General features: G+C 46.5%; 3 protein-coding genes across 3 annotated transcripts; all 3 read right to left on the reverse strand.

Annotated features, from left to right (window-relative positions):
- Positions 1 to 571: 571 nt before the first annotated feature.
- Positions 572 to 3,998, reverse strand: HOXD10 (homeobox D10). Its single transcript, XM_020991022.2, has 2 exons — positions 2,978 to 3,998; positions 572 to 1,517 (listed from the first exon to the last, which is right to left on the reverse strand). Exons 1-2 carry the CDS (start codon positions 3,720 to 3,722, stop codon positions 1,240 to 1,242), a joined length of 1,023 nt encoding a protein of 340 aa, XP_020846681.1. The 5' UTR covers positions 3,723 to 3,998; the 3' UTR covers positions 572 to 1,239.
- An 8,028-nt stretch (positions 3,999 to 12,026) lies between these two features.
- On the reverse strand, positions 12,027 to 16,246 carry HOXD11 (homeobox D11). Its single transcript, XM_020991023.2, is given in 3 exon segments — positions 12,027 to 12,793; positions 13,614 to 13,653; positions 13,655 to 16,246. Coding segments are annotated over 3 exon segments (918 nt in total). The 5' UTR covers positions 14,297 to 16,246; the 3' UTR covers positions 12,027 to 12,557.
- A 5,498-nt stretch (positions 16,247 to 21,744) lies between these two features.
- Positions 21,745 to 22,826, reverse strand: HOXD12 (homeobox D12). Its single transcript, XM_020990827.1, has 2 exons — positions 22,262 to 22,826; positions 21,745 to 21,983 (listed from the first exon to the last, which is right to left on the reverse strand). Exons 1-2 carry the CDS (start codon positions 22,824 to 22,826, stop codon positions 21,745 to 21,747), a joined length of 804 nt encoding a protein of 267 aa, XP_020846486.1.
- Positions 22,827 to 24,339: the final 1,513 nt, after the last annotated feature.

The following is a 24,339-nucleotide window of genomic DNA, read 5'->3' on the forward strand; positions in this document are numbered from 1 at the left end:
AAAGAGATCGAGTTTAAATGTTAGGCAGCTTGCTATAGCCTTCAGTTATTAATGAACTACAAGCTATCCTCACCTCACCCGACCATGGGGAACATTGGTTTCAAATCTGGAACCTTACCACGAAACACAAATCAAACCTTCTTAAGAATTTTTTTTAAATGGCATTTTTATCTACCAAAAGTCCAGGAAAATGGCTCTTTCAGTGTTGCCAGGAATAGAAGGAAGAAGGGATCTGGGGGCACTCAGCAGTCTCAAGTTGGTAGGAAGCAGGCATCCAGTTTAGGTCATGATATTTTACTATCCTTAGGAAAGGGAAAGGGGGCAGTGATTCCCTTTTCCCAAACTGTGAACAACTGTACAACATTTCCCGGATTAATCATTGGTACCACTCCTTTCATTTCCTGGGGGCTTTTCCTTTTCTCTCCCTCCTCTGACTCTCCCCTCCACTCCACTTCCCACTCCTCATGCCCTCCTCCCCCTTCAAGCAGTCTTTCAGGCTGCAGCTGATATTCCCAGTGAAGGCTCTCAAATCCAGACTGATCTTTCCATTTTAGACAACAAAAGGGGCCAGTATCGTTTACAGAGTTTATTGCATTATACATGCTAACAGAACATGCACAGAAAGGACAGATTGCTGTTTGTACTTCTAAGATACCACATATACACCACAAGAACATATCTACAATGGATAAGTAGACAAGAATCCACTTTACGAAAGACAATCTCTAAGTTCATTTGCGAGGATAGTTACATTGTCATGTGCTTTTTTCCCCCCAGAAGGTTGTGGGTGATCTTAATATTGTTAAACTATTGGATTATTCAATAATGCCATGGCTAATGTGAAAGCCACACGCACAGACCATATTTGTGAGTAAAAACATGAAAAAGTCACATTGTTTGGATACTCCACAGTTCCAATAAGTTAAGACCAAATGATAACTCTCAATAATAGTTACCCTGCATTACGATGAAAAAAAAATAAATTACACGTGCTAGTTTTCTTTTATATATATATGTATATATATATATATATATATATATCTCCATAGGTATACAGATTCACTTGCAGCACTAAAATAATGACCCCAAAGTCACATTCTATCAGGATAAAACAAAAACAAAAAAAAAAGGAAAGAAAAAAATGAAGATTTTGTTTGTGTTTTCCAAGTCTCTCCTGCATTTTGCACCCGGGGAATGTTGTGCCGAATATCCTCACTGTTTCTGTCCCCGCGTTAGAGTCTAAGAGAAGGTCAGATTAGCGGTCAGTTCTCGGATTCGGTTCTCCCTGCTCATCTTCTTAAGCTTCATTCTGCGGTTTTGAAACCAGATCTTGACCTGCCTGTCAGTGAGGTTAACGCTCTTACTGATCTCTAGGCGGCGCTCGCGAGTGAGGTACATATTGAATAAGAATTCTTTTTCTAATTCCAGTGTTTGATGTTTAGTATAAGGACACCTCTTCTTTCTGCCACTCTTTGCAGTTAACCAATTGCTGGTTGGAGTATCGGACTTGATTTCCTCTATCAAAATCAAAAGGAGAAGAAAAAAAATCAAAAAAAAATTTTTTTCTCAGTCTGTTAGAGTGTACCCTTGGCCATGACCCCTCTACTATAATGTCTGGTAGCTCAGTGAAATGCTGGTATTAAACATTACTCACACGAGGTGTGTACACTGGAAAGGATTTCTAATTGTTGCCAGATTAGTGCTAAATAGTTCCAACGACACGATGTGAGGGCACCCTCGACTTCTGCGCCTGTGTTTTGATTTCTCGCTAAAGTTTCCAACTCGCACACAACATTTAAACAATATTTAACCTGCTAGGGTCTCCTCAGTCACATTTTAACGGGGTTGCTCGTGACAACCTGGGACTGAGTGACTTCCTAAGAAAACCTGCCAGTTCCACAGTATTCACACATTCTATTTTCCATCATTTTCCCCTCGATCTCTCAGACTTGGAGTCCCACCCACCCCAGCCACATTTATAGGTGTATAAGTACATTTTATTCTTAATAAATTATCTCTTGGAAATAAAAACCTCTCCCATACATACACCCCCACACACATACTTGTCTGTGCATTGTTTCCTTTAGAATGTTCCCCCCTCCAACACCACCCCATAAAGACATTTGTTCAGGGTAAATGTATACACTGCTGCCTCCTGCAATATTTCATGAGTATGAGAAGAGAAGGCAAGGGAGAGGTTGCAAAGTCCATTTTCACAAGGTGAATTCCCGGGGTTTGGTCGCCTCACCCTCTGCCTGTTCCCAAGGCAAACTCTGGCTCTTCTTTAATGGGAGCCACCATCTAACTCTCCATATTTTCAATCTTGAAAAGAGAGTTTAAGAGCCTGATACCCTTAAAAACAACAACAACAACAACAACAACAAATCCAAGATTATTGGAAACAGCTCAGGAGAGCAGCCGTGTCCCCTGGAAACCCAGGCGCATTGCTACTGCCCTGGTCTCCTGGCTTCAGCCTTCGGCCTTCAGAAAGCTTTAACAAGCTCGCAGGACACATCTCACACACATCTGAATATCAACACAATGCTTCTAAATGCCATAAAATCATAATTGGATGCAATTAAAATATTTAATTAAGATATTACCAGGATAAAGGAGAGTAATTGGTTATGTTTACAACCTCCAGAACTCCTTCTAGTCCTTTTGTTGTTTTTTCGTGGACTAGCCTAGCAAAGAACAAATCCAAGCAACCTCTTCCTCCGTCTCCCCATCAGTCTGTGTAGAAGGTAAACACAATAAGAGAAGGTAAAACAGGAAAAGAGATGGCTGCACTCTATGGGGACTGATTTTTGCTCTCTTTCTCCTCCTAGGAGCTCCAGAGAGCCAGCACCTGCAGCCCGATGCCTCCTTATCATTAAATGTTATGGCTGTGGTGCTTGTTAGTATTTTATACTGTGTTTTATGATGCTGCCGTGTTCAAGTTACACCACGCTATGGTTTAAACTTTGATCATACCGACCTTTACTTTCCTTCTCTTGGACTTCTGGGCTGGACACGGACACTTCAGCTAGGCAGCTCCTCTCCTCTGGCAAAGTGGACTTGGGCTCGGGGCTTTCCACTTGAGGGACTTTAGCTGAGTCTTGGTTGCTGGGGTTTTCACTCATTTTCTTTTCCATCTGAAGGTGGGCAGAAGATAGCTGCGGTTTGGCAGAGCCGCGAGGGTTTAACTGTAACATTACAGTTGAACTCGTTTCGGGGCTGTTATTGTACTCTTGGGTTTTCCCAGTGGCGTAGGTCTGGCTCAGTCTAAAATATCCTGGGACAGGAACCTCGGGATTTTCAATGGGGCATGATTCAGAGACCAACCTCTGGTAAGAAGGGACGTCGGAAGAAATGAGTTTGGTTCGCTTATCGGAATACATGCAGCAATTGGTTTCCTCCTTAATATTGGTAGTGAAGGAGCAAGCAGGGACTTGCTGTGTAACAGGTTGCTCTATTCGACAAGATCTGCTCGGATCTGTCCAACTCTCTACTTGAGGTATATAAGGATGCACATTCATACCCATATTTTGGTGATTAACTTCTCTTTTAGCCAGAGACGGGAGCAGTCCACAGGTTTGCATTCCATAAGTCCCCATGTCTGTGCTGGGTGGTGGCATGTACATGCTGGCGCTGCTAGAATAAAAACTGTCACTCCTGCAGGCACTGATCAAGGAATCTACTAAAAAAGTATTAGCAGCAGGAGAGCTGTTGGGAAAGGACATTTTGGGGAGGAATTTGAAGAAGAGAGATTGTGTCCTTTGTAGGCTGACATCTCTAGGAAAACATTCCCTGTGTAATTGTGGATGCCTCTGCCCGACCACATGACAACCAAGCCAATGAGATTTGAAAATGGCCTTGAGCCGCTGCCTCCTCGCGGGTCACGTGCTCCCCGGGCCCGGCCGGTCCGCGGAGCAACTACGGACAACAGCGACATCTACAACGCGCAAGGGATAGTGCGAGGAGAGCAGGGCGCTCCTCTGGAGCTGGTCTCGGTCAGGCAGCCCTGGTGCACTACGCCCACGGCAAACACGGAGCTCTCGGCGACCGGGCAGTCCGGTGGCCGAGCCGGAGGGAAAGAGGACAGGAGGGGAAGAGGAAAAAAGGGAAGAAGGGAAGGAAGGAAGGAAGGAAGGAAGGAAGGAAAAGGAAGGAAGGAAGGAAGGAAGGAAGGAAGGAAGAAAGAAGGAAGGAAAAAAGAAAGGAAAAGAAAGGAAAGGAAAGGAAAGAAAGGAAAGGAAAGGAAAGGAAAGGAAAGGAAAGGAAAGGAAAGGAAAGGAAGGAAAGAAAGGAAAGGAAAGGAAAGGAAAGGAAAGGAGAGGAGAAGTGGAGGGAGATTATGTATTATACATATATGCGTATGTACTTATGCATGTATACATACTTACAGAGAGAGAGGAAGACAGACATGTGACAAGACAGACAGAATGGGGGCCAGTTATTGATTTATTTAGGACTGGTATTCTCGGAGAGGTGAGTCAAAATTCTCTGGGATCCTGAGTTCCTGTCTCTAGGCTTTAGAATGATGTGATGATGATAATGATGATGGTGGTGATGATAATCCTAGTTAGTAAACGTGGGAAGGGAAAACAGAAGGGGGAAGAAAAGGGCAAACAGGCCAAGGATCCGTTCGACATGAAGTCTAGGGGAAAGTGGTGCAGAAGTAATGCCCCATTCTCCAAGTCCTCTCCATCCTAGGCTCAGGACTCTGCTCGCTGTGGGACTCAGCATAAGCATTTCTCCCCAGCGGAAATAGGGGATTTCTCCTGACCGCATGCACTCTGGGACCCTGTGTGGTTTCATACAGGAGACAATTATTTGCCAGCAATGTGCTGTCAGAGAAACCACCCCTCCGGCTTCCTACAGGAGAATGAAGCTGGGATCTTCATCCCCACACACTTTTAAAAGGGGGGAGGGTGATGAAGAAGAAAATGAAAAAAAAAAGGAAATGGGGGGACAACAAAAAACCCTGACAATCCAGACTTTGAAAGTTTTCAGTAACTGGCTGGGCTGGGGGAGGGGGAGGGAAATGCTAAGGTGTCATTCAGTTATTATGCAAAGAAAAATATGTTTTCCTTTTATGGATTTTGTAAAAGCATTGGTTTCTGACAAGTGCAAGGTACAAAAGGTTGTGGAATTTATTAATACATATTAAGAAGAATCAGGGCGATCAATAAAATTCTCATCTACATTCTTGGGCTACTTGGTAATTTTCTTGCTTCTGAAGGTTTTTAAAGAGTTATACCCTCTGTTGCCACACACGGGAAGATATTTTATTAACAAATCAATCGAGACTTTGTAAAGGATAAGATTAATAGTTAAGATTTAGCATAATGGCGTTCGCGTTATGAATTATTGAAAATTATACTATTGATTTTTCCCCTCGCTACTAACCAAGGAGGTCAATTTTTGTTTTAACACAAATCGTCAAGTATTAAAAGCTATACTTTTGTCAGAAGTTGAATTTTATAGTTCTCTAAGATTCCTAAAATTATTTGATAAGAGCTTTTGCTTTGTGAGGAAAAAAAAGGAAAGGAAAGGAAAGGAAAGGAAAGGAAAGGAAAGGAAAGGAAAGGAAAGGAAAGGAAAGGAAAGGAAAGGAAAGGAAAGGAAAGGAAAGGAAAGGAAAGGAAAGGAAAGGAAAGGAAAGGAAAGGAAAGAAAGAAAAAAGAAAGGAAAGGAAAGGAAGTAAAAAGAAAGGAAAGGAAAGGAAAGAAGAGGAGAGGAGGGGAGAGGAGAGGAGAGGAAAGGAAAATCTCAATCCTCTGTTTTCCTCTGGTAAGCGAGGTCCCACAAAGAGGACTTGGTCTTGAGCTGTGGTCGTGCACATTAAAAAACAAGACAAAAAGACAACGACAACACTGCAGAAACTCGGAGTTTTATGAGAAAACTGTTCTGGCAACTTCCTTCTCTGGCTTTGGGAGCAGGCAGCCCTGATCCCCGCCACTCTTTCCAGCTACAGGAAGGCAGCAGTAGGGAGCTTTAAACTTGGATTTCTAAAGACTTGTCTTAGAAGGCATTAACTTGTCCTCTCCCTCCGAAGCTACAGTTCCCTCTCCCACTCTTAAGAGGGTGGGGGATAAAGCACGGAAAGAAACACTGACCGTGAACCAGTTCCTTCTTTCGAAGGGGTTTTCTTTTTCTAAACCTCAACCTCTTCTGAGGAGGTTCCCTGGACTTGGATTTCAGGAGAATACACTGAACTTGTGGATAAATCTTGTTTCCGGTTCAGCTGAACATGTCTTTGGGGCCTGAACAGCTTCAAAGCGCATTCAATGTTTCTGTATTATTGGGGGATGCAAGCTAGATTGTGCCTCGCAGACCTCCACGTGAAAAGGCGATTCAAATCTTTCTTTCCCAACAAACCACCTCGCCCCCCCCCAAATAAATCTCCTCTGTCCCTAGTGGAAGTTAGAATTTTACATTATTTTCTGGGATGAGTTTGTTTTCCTTTCCCCCATAGCCTGGCATTGTCAGAAACAATAACCCCATTTAAAATCTCCGCTGTGGCCATGAGACAGACCTTTTAAAACCTTATCGCAGCTGTTCAAATACAACATCATTGTCAGGTTAAAAGCCCCGACGCCTTTAACAGCTACAGTCTAAAGCTCTGTGTTGGCCAGAGAGCTTAAACATTACCTTTATGGAGGAGTAGCTGTTTTAAGCTATGAACAAATAAATAAGAACGTTTTTATTTTGATAATTTTTTTTAACATTCTCTCCTCCAACGCTGCCTGAAACAGTCTTTTCCGTTACTATTTTAGGGGCAATTGGGTAGTAGGCTCTCAAAGGGCATTTTCTCCCAGTTGAAATCATTATCAGAGCCAATGCTAGGCTTTGCCCAAGTCACAAACAAAGTGCCGTGGACTTCACGGTGCTGATCACTGAGAGCTGTTATTTTGCTTTCTAGAAATCCCTCCATCACTACCCCCCCCCTTTATTTTACACTAATGCCGGGCAACCCACAGAGTGCAAAGAAGTCAAATACTATTTTCCTGGGCTTCGGCTAAACTCCGACTGCTAAATCTAATCAGGAATTTTATGCCCATCAGATGGTCTTTCATAATCTTTATTTACACTTGAAGAAAATAGGGCAGTCAGAAATATCCGATGCAAGTTTTTAGCTTACAGGTCTGCCTACGGGTTTCGTAAGAGTTCTCCTAAAAGAAGAACTTGAGGTCTTATTCTTGCATTTGGGGTGTATCGGATATTTACTCAGGTGGCTGTGAAAGACCCAGTTACCTCGGAGTCAGCTTTCATTTTCAATTTCTCCTCACTCTCCTCAAAATGAATATCTGACATTTTCTCGCCTAGATCCAATTATTTCTCCTTCCCCCTCTCCTCCAAATTCTAACTTGAAATAGTCTGCATGCTCTAAGAGCAGATGGGGATTTTTGGCTTTCTCGATTTTAAAATAAAAAATTAAGCAAACTAGAAATAGTAAGAACAAATGAACTGGAAGAAGGAAAGGATGAGACAATCATTAGGAATCGGAGGCTGATCTGCACAAGGAGAAGAATGAAAATGTGGCCGTATTGGGGAGCAAGCAGTTATTTCGCTTATGAGTATTTAATGTAAGTATAGTTTTAGATCATATTTAGATAGGGCAAAGTCATTAACATTAATAATAAATCAATATTGAGCTATAAACTAGATACGCACCCTACATTCATACGCAAGGCTCGCTCCCCAAAGCCATACTACTTTCCCAGGGAAAAATAAAGGAGTAGCTTTACAGTTAAATTAGCATTTGTAATCAAGGGGGTAGGTTGTCTCCTCGATTTCCTGTTTCAAGGAAAATGAGGAAGGAACCCCGTGCTGAGAGGAGACCTTTTTGCGACCGGGATTGCCCTGGATTCTAAGCCCTAAACCGTCTCTAGCCTTCGGGAAAGTTTCGGGGCTGCACCAAGGTCGAGACTCTAGTCTTCTGGCCATCCTCCCTCCCCACCTCCCTTCCCAATTCTCTGTTCTTCGGGGTGAAAGCTCATGGCCAAGGGAGAAGGGGGTTAAAGGGGAATTCAGGGAGCTCTTCAGAGACACAACCACCAAGCACAGGGGTAGGAGAAAATTAGCGGTTTTCAAATATCCAGAGAGACCAAGGAGTGTCTCCTTCTTTTCCAGACACAAAAAAATGAAGCAAGTTGGTTCATTTTCCCTCCAAATAGAAGTCTAAGACCAGGTATTGCCTTCTGCCAATGTCAAACATCCAATATCCGTGAAAATAGGAAACGCTTTTCTTTAGATTAAAGGAGATCTTGCTTTTTATCCTCTTCTCCCGCCCCTCGACCTCGCTTCCCTGATCCTGTAGGTCACTCGAATTTCTACACCTAGTGCTTGACTTCGAAAGAAGCAATAATTCGTTAACTAACTAGGCTGTAGGATTTAGAAATCCAGACCCTTTCTTTCTCCCAGGCGTCAAGCCAACGCAACTAAGCTCTTCTGGAATGGAAATTGGGACAGACTGCCCTGAACAGTAGCTGCCTCTCTGGCCTCCGTCACCCAGCCCAAGGCCAAGGGGCTGCTGGCCATCCAGATGGGTTGGCGGAGCCTCCGGTGTCTCTAACTTAATTCAACTACCTGACTTGGACGCCGATGCCCTACTCTCAGTACACTTCTCGAGTACCCTAGAACCATCCAGGGGTCAGAGAGCGAGCCCTGGGACACTGGGAGTCAAGCTCCAGTCCATTGGAAACTAGGGGGGGGTGGGGTTGTGCAATTGGAGACCTGTGGTCAAGAAAGACAGAAAGGATCCCCACGAATGAGGTTTTCCAGTCACCTCTCGGGCAGTTCTCTCAACAAATCCAGGGCCGGTCAGCCAGACAGACAGAACCCCGAGGTTTCTCGAGCAACAAGCCAACGTCTCGTATTTGCCCTCCTGTATCAAATTCGAAAGCTTCAGTTTCCGCCACCCTCTCTCCCTCTGCTCTCAAGTGGGGCAGCCCTGACCGGCAACGAGAGTTCTGAGGGACAAGTTGCCAGTGGCGAGAGACGAAAGATATTTTAAGAAGAGACCCACAGAACCCCAATGGAGTAGCTTGGGTCACCTCCACGCCGCTCCCCCTCCCAACCAAGCTGTCTACTTCCTTAAGCCAGGGTTAGAGAAAGGGCGTCCCCATTCCTCGCGCCTTTGACCAAGGGCCAGGAAGGATATGGATGGAGGAGGGACTGGCAATAGGGGGAATCACCCTAATGAACAGGGACGGCGGAATGGTATTTATTACGGGAGATACTCTCTGCGTTAACAATGAACTTCGAGGAGGGGAGAAAACTCTCCAGTCAATTCAGTTAAACTGATAAAATCCCAGTGGTCCTTTAGACACTTTGCCTGGATTAGCTCCCGGTAGATGGGAGCCCAGGAGACCAACACCTCCCCTAACACTAAGATAATTTTCTCCCCTATCCCCAAAGGGCAAGGAGTGAGGCCGGGTTCTATGGAAGGGAGGGGAAGAGGAAAAAGCGCTTGGGAAACCGATTGACTTTCCCCAAGGCCGCCCAGAGGACTCGGAAATTTCACGGAAATCTTTTGGCAAATATGAGATATTTTTGTTTCCAAAACTCTCCCTAGAATTATATAGAATACACGTTTTCTTAACCAGCTTCTACACGTTTTGTTCCTCCTTTTCAGTTTTATTCATTTCAAATAGCCAACCTACCAGCTTACTATCATTACAAGGTTTCAAGTTGTTTTTGTTTTTTACTCTCACACCACAAATAAATTTCCCAAATCTAAGGTTTCCTATATTTTTAATAAAATTGAATCTTATCCCATTTGATGGCATCATGTCAATTCAGAACAAAAGCTCGATAATCTCTAGAAGCTTGAAGAAAATAAAAGATGGTGGGCTTTTATTTTCATCTCCATTTTCCTCGAAATATTAAAACAATATTTCCATCTACTTAAGGAATTTTAAATACGGCATCTCCCTTTTAAAATGTGCACCTATTGGCCTTTAAGATCTCTCCTGTGATCCGCCGGGTTATAAGAAAAATAATTCCTTTTAAACGCCTCATTTCTCTGAAACCGTTAGACATTTGTTTCAAAAACCTTGTCTCTCCTCTTACTCTCTTTCTCTTCACTCCCTTAATAAAAATCCCTGCACCTCCTTACTACAGATAAAGCCGATTTTTAGAAGAATACTCCTATTGTGGCGCCTCTATCAATGAAATTCATATTACAGTATTTGGAAGAAAACGTACTGCACCAATCGAACCAAAGTGAGGTTTGTAGAACATGAGCGCGCCCTCGCGTGGCTCTCTCTCACAATGCAACCTGGAATTGGTTTCCCTCAAGATTTTTCTTTCTAGGGGCAAACTTGCTACATTTAAACCCTGGGGTGGGGGAAAAAAAACTCAGAAATAAGCCATTGACTGGTTTGATATTTTGGAGTGATTGTATGAGGGCACTGGGATTTTAGTGGCCTTCCAATGTCAGGAACAAAGCCAAACCTTCAAAAAGCTAATAATTCGATCGTGTGCTTTCCCCTCTAATTGACTCTTCTCTCCCCACCCCCCCCCGCCCCAACCAGGGCTGAGAGGTTTTCAAAAATGCATATAGAAATTCTATTAAATCCTGCGGTTTAATATTATTGAAGGTGCAATAATTTATTTGACAGGGCGACAAATTGGTTTAAAATATAATGAAAGACTAACTGTCTGGAAATAACTTTCCCCTTTCAAATGGCTCCCTTTTTTTCCCCCAAGTACAGTCTATCATTGGAGGAAAGGTGATAGCAATCTAAGCCCCCCAAAATGGTGTTTCATAACTGTTCTGGAGACATTGTTCTGAGACATTGTGATCGAATAGAGCTTTGCAAAGAACTCTGTTGCCATTAAGCTTACAGAAATATTTGGAAGGAAATTAAGAGTATTGATCCTGAAATTAGGAATTTGCTCAGAGATTTATGGCAATTCCCCTGATATGATTCTCTGCAAAGTCATAAATGCGCGTGTGTGGGTGTATGTGTGTGATAGTGGGTGGTGGTTGAAAAAAACAGAAGAACCTTAGGGCGCCTAATTATTCAGAAAGGTTAAAGGTGATGACCTTGACATTTTGGAAGTTCAAAGGCATACACTTATGTTTTTGCTTCTCGAAAAAGACTTCGCCATTTTAATTTTATTTTTCCTTTAGAGATAGCATTCTCGGCTATCTTTTAGTAGGTTTTACTGCTGTTGTGGATTCATTTTTCGACTTTGGGCTTATAAGAAGCCAGAGTCATAAGATCTACTTTGTCTTAAAAAAACAACCCTTTCTCACTCCACTTTATTGCACATTGCGGAAATCTTTTTTTTCGCCCACCAGAAGGTGTATAATATAACCCAATTAAGCTGTTTAGAACTTTGGTTTTTATGGTGTTGTCTAGACAGTTCAAGGTTTTGTAAACAGCTTAGCCAGGTCATGCAACATAAAGTGCAGAGAAGACCTCAGTTACATTCTTTCACTTTACGAAATAAAGGCAAGGAGATCTTTAGCACTGGGTTCTGAGCAGGGGATTACCTTTGTCTACTTACTTTATCCTGACTGGGAAATAAGCAACACTACTCTACAAACAGGGGACACTGGTATCTCTTGAACTTTTTAGGGTGGTGATCTTAATTTTTTAAGGGATTCTGTCTCTCTCTTTCATTGTACAAAGGATCAAGAGTGAATTTGCATTTTCCTTATATCTACTAAAAATGGTGGTGAGGGGGAGTTCCTGTTTTCAGAAATTCCAAATTTTCAAGCTGGAGGAACGAATTATTAGTCCTTTAGAAATCCCTGCCGCCTCTGTCCCATCAGCTCTGATAGAAGGCAGGAGAGCCATTTTTTGGTGTCTCACACTGAAGGGATTAACTGAAAGTTACATTGAAAAGGAGCCATCTGGGGATAGAAATCAACCCTGATTTTAACTCTGCTGCAAATGTTCTTCCATTTTGGCTGGGGGATGGGGGTAAGGGGTTCCTGCCAGTTCTCTTTGCTCCCTCAAATGTCCTGTTCAGACGCTAAAGTTCTTCAAAGAGGAAAATCCATACAGTGCATTGAGGATGGAACCTTCGTTTTACTAGAAACCATTTATTCACATGAAAAAGACAGTGGCCCATGCGTTTATATGACAGTGGAAACTTAGAGACCGAACATTTCCCAGAGTTTAAATAATCGCCATTCTTTTTAGTGAAAGGAAACAGTTGACTCTAAGCTCAGAACAAAACACCTTAAGCAACAGGGCCAAACGCACTACAGGTCCATCTGCATCACCACGAAGACTTAGGGTGGGGGGGAGGAGAGGGGAGACAAAAAAAAAACACTTTGGTGGTAAAATTGTAAACGGATGTTTGGATTTACCATTTTCCCCTCATTAGGCATCCGATCCGCCAAGACACCGGCATCTTCTGCAGGCATTGATCTCTGGGAAGTAACCGAGTTGACCGAGTTGAATGTGAAAATGAAGCTTGGAGTTCCGAAGGGAAGATGACTCATGTAAACCCAATGACTTTTTGCCTCCGGCGGGCAGGCAGAGTGAGGGGAGGAGTGTGAGTGTGAGTGAGAGTTGCGGGAGGGGGAGGGGGAGAGATTTCTTGATCTTTCAGAATAAGGGGTTCCCAGTGAAATATTGGAGTCGATCTCTGTTCAGTTTCTTTTCTTTCATCCTGCGATTCTGGAACCAGATTTTGACTTGTCGGTCAGTGAGATTGAGCATTCGAGACAGTTGGAGTCTTTTCTCTTTGTTTATATACACGTTGAAGAAAAATTCCCGTTCCAGTTCTCGGATCTGGTATTTGGTGTAGGGACACCTCTTTTTCCTCGATCGCTGTGGGACCACTGAAAGGAAGGGGGGAAAAAAACTAGAGGACTAGATTGAGACCACCCAGCGCTCTCTTTCGCTACCCAGACCCAGACCACAACTTCGAGCTCTCTTGTACTTGGCCAACTGTGTACTGGCCTCTGGTCAGTTCCTCTACTAGGGAAAAGGGACCAGGGCAGGACACCGGACTCCCCTTCTATAGCTAGTGACATCCCCTCATTCTTCTGAAAAGACCCTGTGTCTCTATAGAAATGATATATTGGGCCAGGAGAAATTAGAGTGCAGGCTTGTATAGATCTAATAGGTGTGTGCGTGGATATAGACACACATGCATATGGAGGGACATATATTTACATATGTATATGTGTACACATATGTGCATGTGCAGAAAGAGCTGTTTAGATCTCTCTGTGCCTTTCCTCCAGTTACTTGGATAAGGTCCAGTTTAATGACCAACCTCCCCCATCCCTCCCCCACTTAAAAGAAACCAAGACGGAGCGAAGATGCCATTAGTGGCTCTGCTAGCAACTGTTGCAAGAAATCTTTTCTTTCTCTCTTCGTCGTCCCCCGTCCCCCCCAACAAAATCTTCTTTGCAACAATTAATATCTCCCTCGAAGAATACCTTAAGCCCACCTAAATTGGTTTCCTATCGTAAACACGCTTTACAACGGGTAGAGAAATCTTATAGGATATATAAACTCCTTCGAATGCTTATAAAATGGCACATAAAACCCCGGCTGCTAAAGGGTGGGCCCGGGCTCGGCTGCACCCCCACCCCCACCCCCACCCCCACCTCCTTCCCTACCTCCTCCTTCCCCCCCAATATAGGTCCCTACCTGCGCCTCCGCTCTTCTCCGCCCCCGCCTCCCCTGGGGGGGGCCTCGCCGCTGGAGCCGCTCTCCGCTGCCCCCTTGGGCTCCGGCCCCGAGGGGGCTTTGCCACAGGGACTCGCGCTGGCCGGAGACTTCAAGCCGCTCTTCTCAGCGTCCCCCTCGGGCTCGCCGCTGGGCTGAGGCGGCTGCTGTTGCTGTTGCTGCTGAGGCTGCTGCTGCTGCTGCTGCTGCTGTTGCTGGTACGCGGGTCCAGGCGCTGCCTCGTAAAACTGGTCGAAGCCCTGGGGCAGGATCCCATTGCGCCCCACGGTGCTGTAGAAGTTGGAGGCGGCGCCCGAGGGGCCGTGGGGACCGCAAACGGGTTCGGCAGCCTTGAATAGCATATCCGGCCTCCGGCTCCCGGGCGGCAGCAAGTCCCTGTGCATCACCTCCTCCGCCGAGTAATAGGGAGCGTAACTGCCCCGGTATTGCCATTTACCGCGCTCCAAGCCGTAGTCGCGGAACGCCACTTCGCGCACCGGTTGGACGTGAGGCAGATTGGAGGAGTAGGGGAAAGTCATTTGACAAGACGACGTCTGCGACAGGAACGAAGGCTTGCTGGAGAAATCCGAGGGGGCCACGTAATAAGCGCAGCCCGGCAGATACATATTGGCTGCGCTGGGGCCGCAGTCGTCAAACTCAGTCATGTCTTCCTCTGGGCGATGGTGAGCGACCGGGAGATTTCCGTGCCTTGAACAAGATCCATCTATTGCACAAGAGGCTTTGGACAGGATCAACTAAGAAAAAATCCCCACCGTGTGCTGACGTGCAATTCATCTTGATTGATTCTGGTGGTAATTATGTCACGTGACTCCATGGAGAAATGTCCTTATATCTATATCAGTCTTTCACCAAGACTTCCCGGGATCTCTCCTGGCGCCGAGGCAGGCACACACTTGGGGGGAGCCCAAAGGAGGGGGAGGGGACGGTTTTCTCCGCCCAGCCCTGGGAGGCGAGGAGGCATAGGTAGATCTGGAGGCGAATCACCTGAGCGCCGGCGCCTGTTCAGGGCTCTGGCTTCCACATTGCTAGAGAGACAGCTGGGTGCGTCTGCAGTCAGCCTCCAGCCCCCCTCAGCCTCAGCCTCCCGGGCGCCCTCCTTCCCCGCTCTGCTTTAAATACACGGAGATAACAAGGAGGAGAAAAGTCCGGAGGAAGCGTAAGAACGAGGTGTGAAGGTGTGAGACTCTCAAATCTCTCTTTAAAAAAAAAAACAAAACCCAAACAACGCCCCCTCCTCGCCCAGCGTCCCTCACCCCCAATGACCACCACTTCTTTCACAGTCTCACTCAAAGCTTGTTGCTTCTTGTTCAGTGGGCGTAACTGAGGAGCAACTCACTGAGGCTAGGAAAGCCCTGATTTACATGTTAAGTCTGCTCGGCGAATTCGCTTCAGTCACCCAGTCCTCTGCTAGCCACAGCACAAAGGTTCGAAATAAAGTAAGGGCCAGCCTGCCCTTTCGGTATATCTCACCATGGAACTCAGACAAGTATCTACCCATATGCACCCACACACCTTCACTCTGTCTGTCTCTCTGATTCTCTGTCTCTCTGTCTCTGCCTTTCTCTGTATCTTTCCATCTGTCTCTATCTCTCTGTCTCTGTATCTGTCTCTCACACACGAGCGCGTGAGCACGCACACACACACACACCACCGCCACCACCACCACCACTACCCTATACTCCAGCGTGCTAAAAGCAAGAGGTGGTTGCTCAAACAGATCCACCAAAAGTGCTTCTCTGGCTCTGACGTTTCTGGAACCTGGATGTTCTAGGGCTCTGGAGGAACAAAGGGATGAGGAGTTCAATTTACAAGGTGAAGACACACGTTTTCACCCCTGATTATTCAAGCTCCCCAGGTAAATCCTCACTCATCTTTACCCAATTCCCCCGCTCCCTCTCGGGGGCATATCCAGGGACTTGAATGCATTCACTCAGACTTGCCAACCCGAATATGTCGTGGAGTGGGAGGCTTTTTGGAAGCCAATCCACACACTCTATCATCAAAATCTCCCCCTCTTCCACCCCCCCGTGCCTCGTCACCCAGCCTTGGAAACTATTATTTATTCTGGCAGCCTGGGCCCGAAAGCTCTTGGTGGAGGGTCGATCAGAGAACTGTAGCCCCTACGCTCCTGCCGCAAAGACACAAGCGCTTTCTGATTGCCACCGCAGCGTCTCTAATCCCCCTCGGTTTCTTTTTCAGAAACCTAGAACTGGATCTGCCCGCTCCAGAGGCCACTAACAAGACTTCCTACCTGAGTTTCACCTCCCAGAGGGTAGGGTGCTTTCCAAAGTGAAAGGAGACAGAGAGAGAGAGAGAGAGAGAGAGAGAGAGAGAGAGAGAGAGAGAGAGAGAGAGAGAGAGAGAGAGAGAGAGAGAGAGAGAGACCAATCTCCCCCTCAAAAAAAATCTTGATTTTTAAATCAAAGAGGAACTGGGCGGCAGGAGGGAAACTTCTGATAGCGGATCCCCTCCCCCCATCCGATCTCACCCCGAAACGCTGAGGCCTTAAAGCTTCGGCAAATTCGGCGGGGCGTGGGCAGCAGCTCCTGGGAACTCACGGGGCTGGCCTCAATGCCCATCACCTCTTCTGCCCACTGTGCCGACAGCCAGGGAGGAAAGAGGTAGTCGAAGCTCATATCTAATTTCTGGCCGATATCTCTCTCCTCCCCACCCCTCTTTTCCCTTCCTCCATATTCCCCCCCCTCCCCGCCCCCTGTCCCCTCCTTCCCACGCACTGCGCAAACAGGTCTGTGGAGAGTAAGCCTGGAGGGCATAGTGTCCTCCCTCGAGACAGAGCCGCCCCCTGGGGGTGTCTCTGCGGTATCCCCCTCCCCTCCCCGACAGCTTCTATCCAGGTCTCCTGCCCGCCCCCTCTTCTCTCTTTATAATTCCTCTTTCCCCTATCTTCTGAAGCTCAGACCCCCCAGGAAGGCGGTACTCTCCCCGGTTTGCTAGCCTCATCCCAAACCTTCCCTTCTTTGGACTCTTCTGCTGTGCCCCCGACCTCGTTCCTAAAATGGCTCCCCAGATACTCAGTAGCGGAATAACAGCGAGCTCTGCGTCCAGGGCTATTTCTCCGGGGACTCTAGGAGGTTCCTTTCTCTGACTGTGGGAAATCTAACTTCGGGCCCCCCAGCTTCTCTCTAAGATTCCTCTGGGTGGGGCATAGGGATCCCAAGCTCTCACTAGAGACCCTAGATGCCCCTCTCCACTACTACCCCTCCTCCCTCCCCTCAAAAATACAGAGGTCGCTGACCATCGCGGAAGAAATTCGACCAGAGCAAGCAACTCAAGTTCAACGACATGGCGACTCTGGGGTTAGTGGAAACCCGTTTTTTAGGCGGGGACCGTGCGCCATCTGCAAAGGCTGGCAGAAGGGAAGGGCGAGGTGGCTGGGTCACAGTCGTTCTCCCTAAGGTAGATCACCCCTGGCATCCGTTAGAGAGATGCAATCCGTCTCGAACTTCACCCTCCACAACATTATTTCGCTGGTTTCCTCCCTCAGAGTCTACCCCGCCCCCCGCCCATCTCTCAGCTTTGAGACCACTGCAGCTGCCGCAGTCTCTCTCTCTGCCTCAGGTCCTCACAGCAATCCCCCTGAAAAATCCACAGCCTTCTAACAGACGCGAACCGCGGACCTTACCATGAGGATCCTGGCTCCCTTGGCTCCAGATCCGCGGGAATCGATTGCATCCTAATCCAACTGGCATGTCCGCTAGCCCTCGGGGGCGAATTACGGCTTCCCGCAGTTCTCGCAGAGGGGACGTTCTCTCTTTTACGCCTGGACAAGATGCGGTATTTTTGTGCCACCCAAGATAAGACACTAACTTGACCTTAACTTTGTTATGGCGCCCCTAGTATCTGGAGAACGTGAACAGACACTGTCTGGCAGCTCTCGTAAAAACTGACTGGGGAAGAGATTCTGAGTCATTTCATTTATTGCCACTACAGTTCTGCAAGAAAGCTTTTCCTCGCTGCCAAACTTTAATTATTTATGCTCTTTTAGGAAACGAAAAAAGAAGAAGAAAGAAAAGCACCCAGAGCCATTTAAACCCATTTCTGTGCTTCTGAATTGCTTCTTGAGTTAAACGGAGAGGAAGAGGAAATATCTGGTGCAAAGATAATCTTTATGTCAACTGGTTTTTCTATCCGAATGTAAATATGTTTTATACGCTTCCTCCTCCCTTTTCTCCCCCATCAAGAATTTTAGATAAGCTTTGGGGAGTCCTGGGTGAGGATTTGTGACAGGGTGCTCATCTATTACATCTTCAGAGTCCGAGAAAGACCTGCGGATGTTAATATTTACTTGGTTTCGGCATTAGGGATCCACTAATTTGTACACAGTGTAGAACCCTGTGTCTATTTATGCCAAGCAGCCATAGTTTCGAGTTGGAGGCACTGAAGAGCCCCAGTTTGTTTGTTTCCTGAGTTGTTCTCAATCTATTTAGAGATACCAAGTCCGTTATCCGAGTCCAGAAGCCCCTCGATGGGTTTTTGGGATCATACTTAATAAGGAGAAAAATCTACCTTAAAAACAAACAAACAAAAGACCTCAAGATTTCTGAGGAGAGAGTTTTTCCACTATGTATGGGAAGCGATTAGAGGCCAGATTGGTCTCATTTTTCAAATTTCATTTGGTAATCTTTTGTTTATTATTACTTTTTTTTTATTTGAAATTTCTTCCAGGCTTACGGAGCGTGTACCCAAGATTAAAGAGAGGACAAAGTCTTTGTGGACTCTGGAGAAAGAGAGATTTGAAAACATACACCCACACCCACACACACACACACACAAAGAAAGAAACCCAAACCAGACAAAAGCAGGGCTTTGCAGTTAGAATTGTTTCTGGCATTGTTTGGGGTGGGGTCCGGGACTTGTGGAATTCCTTAAGATGTGCATTTTTCAGTGTTCTCTCAACCCCACAAGAATCTGAAAGGAAGCTGTTTGCTGAATTTTGGAAACTTTTTTTTTCCCTCAAGAAGAGCTCCTTGCTAGCTCTGGGACTGGGATTAGAATAAATCCATGTTTCCATGTCTTTTCACAAGTGCTCTCTATATAAACCAAGTGCAGTGCATTATTGTCTGCCTCTGTCTTTGTTCATTTGGTCTCCTTGCTGGAAACCAAATAATACGGACAAGGGGCAGTTGGACGACTGCCCCTTCTTGGACGCTGTCGCTTGTCCTTTATTTTTGCTCTATGAAAATATTCCTAAACCGGGTTTGCCTCAACATTCTTTCTTCGACATTATGCATGCAGAAAAGAAAACAGTTTTAAAATATATCAAATGGGCTTTAAGAAGGGAGTCGGAGTGGGAGTCTGCAATTTATGCCTTCCATATCAGGAACTCTTGATTTTGCTAATTCATTCACTTGTTAATATATCATTTCAATGTTCTCCCTGAACTCCAGCACTAAGTAACATAGAATTTGGGTGTGATTAGTAAGTACGTTAATCTCCGTCAGGACCTATATATTCAATCTGTCTTCCTATTCAGACTATTTCTGAAAGCTCAGTCCCCATTTCCCCAATGTGATCTCTATGTTCCCCCCCCCATTATTGGGGATGTATATTGTAGCAGAATATGCCAGTCAAGCTTAGCCTTGTGGCTTGCCATTGTTAGAGAACAGCTTTGCAAGAGATAGGGCTCAGAAGTTTCCCATCCACATCAGAACCATATTAAAGGATAGGAAGCCCGTTTCCTGGTCTCCCTGGCACCGTGACCATAAGTGACCCATAAGCATGTATGAAAAGCCTAAGATTATGTAGGGTAGGTGCCTATTTTTATTTACGTATCTAAATATACTGATAATCCTTTCTTCTGCCTAGATATACGCTAAAAATCTGTATGCGATTTCCCTCCTGTTGACTTAATATACAGTTTCAACAATGGCTTGGAAACCATTTTCACATTTAATGAATAGTAAACACCCAAGACGTAGCCAGAGAAGGAAAACAAGTCCATGAGTCTGAAAAATATTAAAAAGGGATCAAAATCCTTTCGGAAAAAAAAAAGACAGCAGCCCGTGAGGGGCTCCAGTTGGCGCCATGTATTTATTTCCACTGGAAACGGTTTTTATTCGTCCGGTTAAATACAAGCTATTGTTTCCGTTACAAAACATGCAAAACCACTATTAGATAGCCAAAACAAATTAAACTATTCTACTTAGGCAGCTGAGGTTATTCACAGATTTCAGAGCGTTATCACCCGGGTCTCAGCGTGTTTGAGGTTAACACTCCCCATTTAGGCAGCTGAGCAACACATTGAAAAGAAATCACTGGACCACTGGAAGGAAGCCCCTACACTCCATCAGATATTTTTCTTCCTCCCAGGTGGAGGAAAAAGAGTCTGAGAAGGAAAAGGAAAAGGAGGGAGCAAAGGGATGGAAGTGATTTTCTCCAGCTCTTGGGCCCAAGCCTTGCTAAGGCATAGAAGGTTTCTGCACAGTTTATCGGAGGTGAACTGGGAAAGGACATTAGGGTAAAGGTAGCACTTAACTGTACATATGGTCAGGGAAACTAACGAAGAAAGCTTTTCTCCTCAAAGAGAGAGAGAGCTATGAGAATAAGAGTTACAAGAGGGAAAGAGCAAGAGATTCTGTCAAGAGAAAGCGAACAGAAGAGACAGAAAGGCTTAGGGCCCAGGGCCAGGCTGCATTACTGGTTTGGGGAGAGTGGAATAATGGGATCAGAGACACCTACTGGGAGAGAAAGCCTGGGCACAGGCAAGCTGTCTTTCACGGGGCCTGTGAGTAGCTGAGAGGATTCTAAGAGAGGGGGTAGGATGGGTGGGTAATTGGGACTTTATTTTAGGTCTAGCTAAACGCTGGAGTGCTAAGAGGCCTCACTAACACCTCCCCTACTGCAGAGGCTAATTTCTCCCTCTCCTTGTAATAGCCCATTATAGTGACTTAAGTCATTATAGCGACTTAAAAAATAAAGGAGGCACTTTCTTTCCTCACTGTGACTGGAAAACCATATTTACAGTTAAGGCAGATACTCTGCATCCATGTTAATGGAACAGAGGAGCAGTGCCCTGGAACAGAGGCTGGAAGACTTTACTTGACTTGTGGGCCTAGGTTGCTTGAGATGGGGGGGGGGAAGCCTGGGAGTAGCTCTCTTGCCAGCAGGAACTGAAGATTGAAGCTATTTTTCCCCTCCCCAGGCCCCCAGGCTCTGGAAGGAGGTGGATAATAGCCTTCGAGCTTATCTAGGTCTTACCACAAGCACTCCACCTACACACACAAACACAAACCCAAGAGCAGAAAGAGAATCAAGAGATTCCCTAAATCTTTCAGGTGTTTTGTTTGCTTCTTCCCACCCACCCCTTACACACCCCGCCCTTGGCTTTCTCTCCTGATCCCTCCCCCACCTCCCCTCGGACCCGCCTCTGTCCTACTGCCCCTTGAATACGGAGGAAGCTTTTGTGTCACTAACTGGGCTGGGTCGGACCGGAGGCGGCTGGGAAGAGAAGCTGGAGTTTCGAGAGCCGGGCCCGCTCTGCTCTAACAATTCTAATGTTCAGCTCACTTCCCTCCTTCTCCCCCAGCAGGGGTCTCAGGCTCTCGGGAGGGGTAGGATCTTACAAGGAGGTCTTTCTGCTCGAGAAGAAAGGCTTCCTTCGTTGGTTTTCATATGTTTAGCCATGGCTACGTCTGCTGCCAGGTGGGAAGAGGGGAGGAGGGAGAAGACTGCACAGGAACAACGAAACTCAAAGGCAGGTTCCTGATAGAAATTCCCAAGCCCGTGATTTCTCCCGACTTATGGTTTCCTTATTTCTGTGTCTGCCTCCAGTCGGAGGCTGATCAGCTTCTCCCTTCCCTTGCTCCTACCTCGAGAAGCCCTCCAGCACAACCATTTGGGGGTAAGGCAAAGAGAGGAAAGGCCAAGGTTGTGCCAGGCCAAGACACGTCTAACTCCTACTAGTGGAGAAATGAGTGTGAAACGAGTCCTTTACAATCATTCAAGGAGAAGGGGGAGGGAACGAGGTGAAACCAAAAAAATTCCATTCTCCCTTCCTTCCCACCCGTACTCCCACCTCTGAGGTGAAGAGCTCCCAGCCTGTGCCAAGTCCGTGGGCGGGAGGCGACCAGGGCTAGTAGAGAGTGAGGGCCTGTTCTCTCAGCACCACTCTCTTCTTCTTCATCCGCCGGTTCTGGAACCAGATTTTGACCTGTTGATCGCTCAGGTTCAGTCTGTTGGACAACTCCTTCCGCTTCTGACGATTGATGAACTCGTTGAGAAGGAATTCGTTTTCCAATTCTGCTATCTGCTGCTTAGTGTAGGGCTTCCGTTTCTTGCGGGCTCTCCCCTGGGCCGCCCCCCAGGGCAATCCTGCAACACAGTCCCCCCCCACATAGACCCGGGGGGTTATCACTTGAGGAGTCCTGTTCCCCACCCGCAGCCCACATTGTATCCAAGCTAGTCCCAGTCCTACTTGATCTTTCTTCCCTCTTCCCCCTTCACTAATACTGTAATACATTCGCCATTCATCCCTCCCTCTGCAACCCAGCCTATAACCTGGACCCCAAGGCGCAAGGAAAATTTGGGGGATCCTGAGCTATTGAGAAGGTTAAGAGAGGAAAATGGGGAGCGGATCCAAAGCAATTTACCGTCGGGTAGCGAAGGTCGAAGGCAGGAGGCTACGCTGGCCGCCTGCACTGTCACGTTCAAGTTGAGCGAGCTCTTGGCGTCGTCCTTGAAGCCTGCGGCACAGGGGTTCCCTTCCAAAAGAGCCGCTGACCCGTGCAAGCTCCGCGCCATGCCTGAGTAGTCGTACTTGGCCGGCTTGAGGCCAACGCCCGGAGCCAGGCTAGGCTCATTGGTGAAAGTCGGCCTGGGACGGCTGCGCTCCTCCGGCCTCGAACCAGACTCGGAACCATAGTATTTACCTTGATCTTCTGGGCCCTCTTTGCTGCCCGGGGGGTGGAGGTTGAGGGGTACGGAACCTGGGAGGTAAGGCTGGGTATAGCTGCCGAAGGCAGCGTGGCCTGGGGGCTGAGCGGCGCAAGAGCTGGCCGCCGACCAGGGCAGAGAGCCTCGGGGATAGGAGATGGGGGGCAGAGCGGCCAACTGGCTGCCATTCGCCCGAAGGTTGGAGAAATAGAAGGAATCCGGCGATTGCAAATTCAGAAGAGACCCCACATACCCGGATCTGTAGAGACTGCGATCGCACATCTCCAACAAAGGACTTCAGCTGGTCTTAACAGCAGTATTTAGTTACAACAGGGAATAAGAGGACAGGCTCAAACGATTGGACGAAACTTTGCGTTACAGGTTCTTCAAAGCCGGTCATTTCAGCACCGCCTACATCCCCCTGACCCTATTTTTTTTTAAAGAGTATTATGATAACACTTGGAATATTAGATATTTCTAATACTCTGCGGCTGGAAAAAGGGACATGAGGCTTTCAGATGTGGAAAGAGAGGGTTCTGGGAGTCTCCTTTGGGTCTCGAGACCCCAAGACTGGGGGGTAAAAAAGCGAGCCCAACCATTTGCCCAACTTTCCATGAGGCACTTTCATTGGGCCCTCTGATTGGCGTTATTTTCTCTTCATCCCAGTCTAGTTACTTGGAGCCTGTGTTTCTTTTCATGGCTTTCCCATATTGTTTCCTCTCCTACTCTGTAAGGACTGCCATCGGGCCCTGATCCACATCAAAACACACCACAGAGCAGAGGGCGCAGGAGTGATTTAAAAACCATTATTAGTGGCATCAAAGTGTGCTGGGCCGAGGTGATCACCTCACTTTAAAAGTCACCATCTGCACATTTTCTGGGAGATTCTGGAAAAGATCGATCTGGTCCATTTTCCCTTTCATTATCTAATGCTAGGCAGCATAAAGTTAATTAATTTAAAGGCTCAAACGATCGTTCTCTTAGCCCGGGGTCATTAGTCTGACCAAAGTTTACAGCGTATAGTTAATGACGCTTTGTAACATTAGAAATGGATTTGCTTTCGTCTATTTTGGGTTTTCTTTACCAAACTGGGAAATTGGGAGTATTTGAAGCTTTCCCAGTGTGGTTGGAAATCTCTTTGTTGCCCCAGTCTTGGAAAGAGTCCTTCATGAATGTAGCTGCACAAACACCAGAATTTCCTTTGGATTTTAGAGGGGGAAAGTATCTCTCAGGCAGGTCAGCTTTTAAAACAAAACCAGAAAATCAAGTCCTCCAAAGCTCGAGGGGAAATAAAAACTCGAGAGGAAAGAACCAAAGCAGTTCTCACGGATGACTGATGGATCCACTAATTGCTCCAAACGGCTTCATTTCCACCTTCTGCTCTGGGCCTTCCTCTCACCTTGGCAGAGCTGGAACTGAAAAGCTGAGGAAACTATGGGGCTGGGTGGTCTTTGGCTTGCGAGAATCTTCAGGGAAGAGTTCTCTGGCTTGTAGGGTTGAGATGAGTGAGATTCGGAGAGTCCCAGAAATAAGAGAGACTGGGATGGTCAAATCCATGGGAAGCCGCCCAGGAGTGGAAGACCCCAGGCAGTGACGCGGTACGAACTAAGGTACAGGGACTGCAGCTTGCTTTGATTGATGGGAGAAGCGAGGTGATCAGAATGAAGATCCGGACCGGCATTTACTTGTGGCTGGAGGGTAAGAAAATCGGTCCAAACAAAACAGAACCGCACGGTATCCGTGGGAAGAAAGGCAGTGAGCCGAGGAATAAGGCAATTTCAAGATATTACTCTCC

This window comes from Phascolarctos cinereus, unplaced genomic scaffold (assembly GCF_003287225.1).
Source record: "Phascolarctos cinereus isolate Bilbo 61053 unplaced genomic scaffold, phaCin_HiC Scaffold_726;HRSCAF=1367, whole genome shotgun sequence".
NCBI classification, from domain to species: domain Eukaryota; kingdom Metazoa; phylum Chordata; class Mammalia; order Diprotodontia; family Phascolarctidae; genus Phascolarctos; species Phascolarctos cinereus.

Excerpts from the sequence above, each read along its gene's own strand:
- HOXD12 (XM_020990827.1), bottom strand. The coding sequence starts at position 22,826 with ATGTGCGATCGCAGTCTCTACAGATCCGGGTATGTGGGGTCTCTTCTG. Across the intron at positions 21,984-22,261 it reads TCGACCTTCGCTACCCGACG|GATTGCCCTGGGGGGCGGCC; the intron begins GTAAATTGCTTT and ends ACTGTGTTGCAG.
- HOXD10 (XM_020991022.2), bottom strand. The coding sequence starts at position 3,722 with ATGTCCTTTCCCAACAGCTCTCCTGCTGCTAATACTTTTTTAGTAGAT. Across the intron at positions 1,518-2,977 it reads CCAAGAGAAGGAAAGTAAAG|AGGAAATCAAGTCCGATACT; the intron begins GTCGGTATGATC and ends TGATTTTGATAG.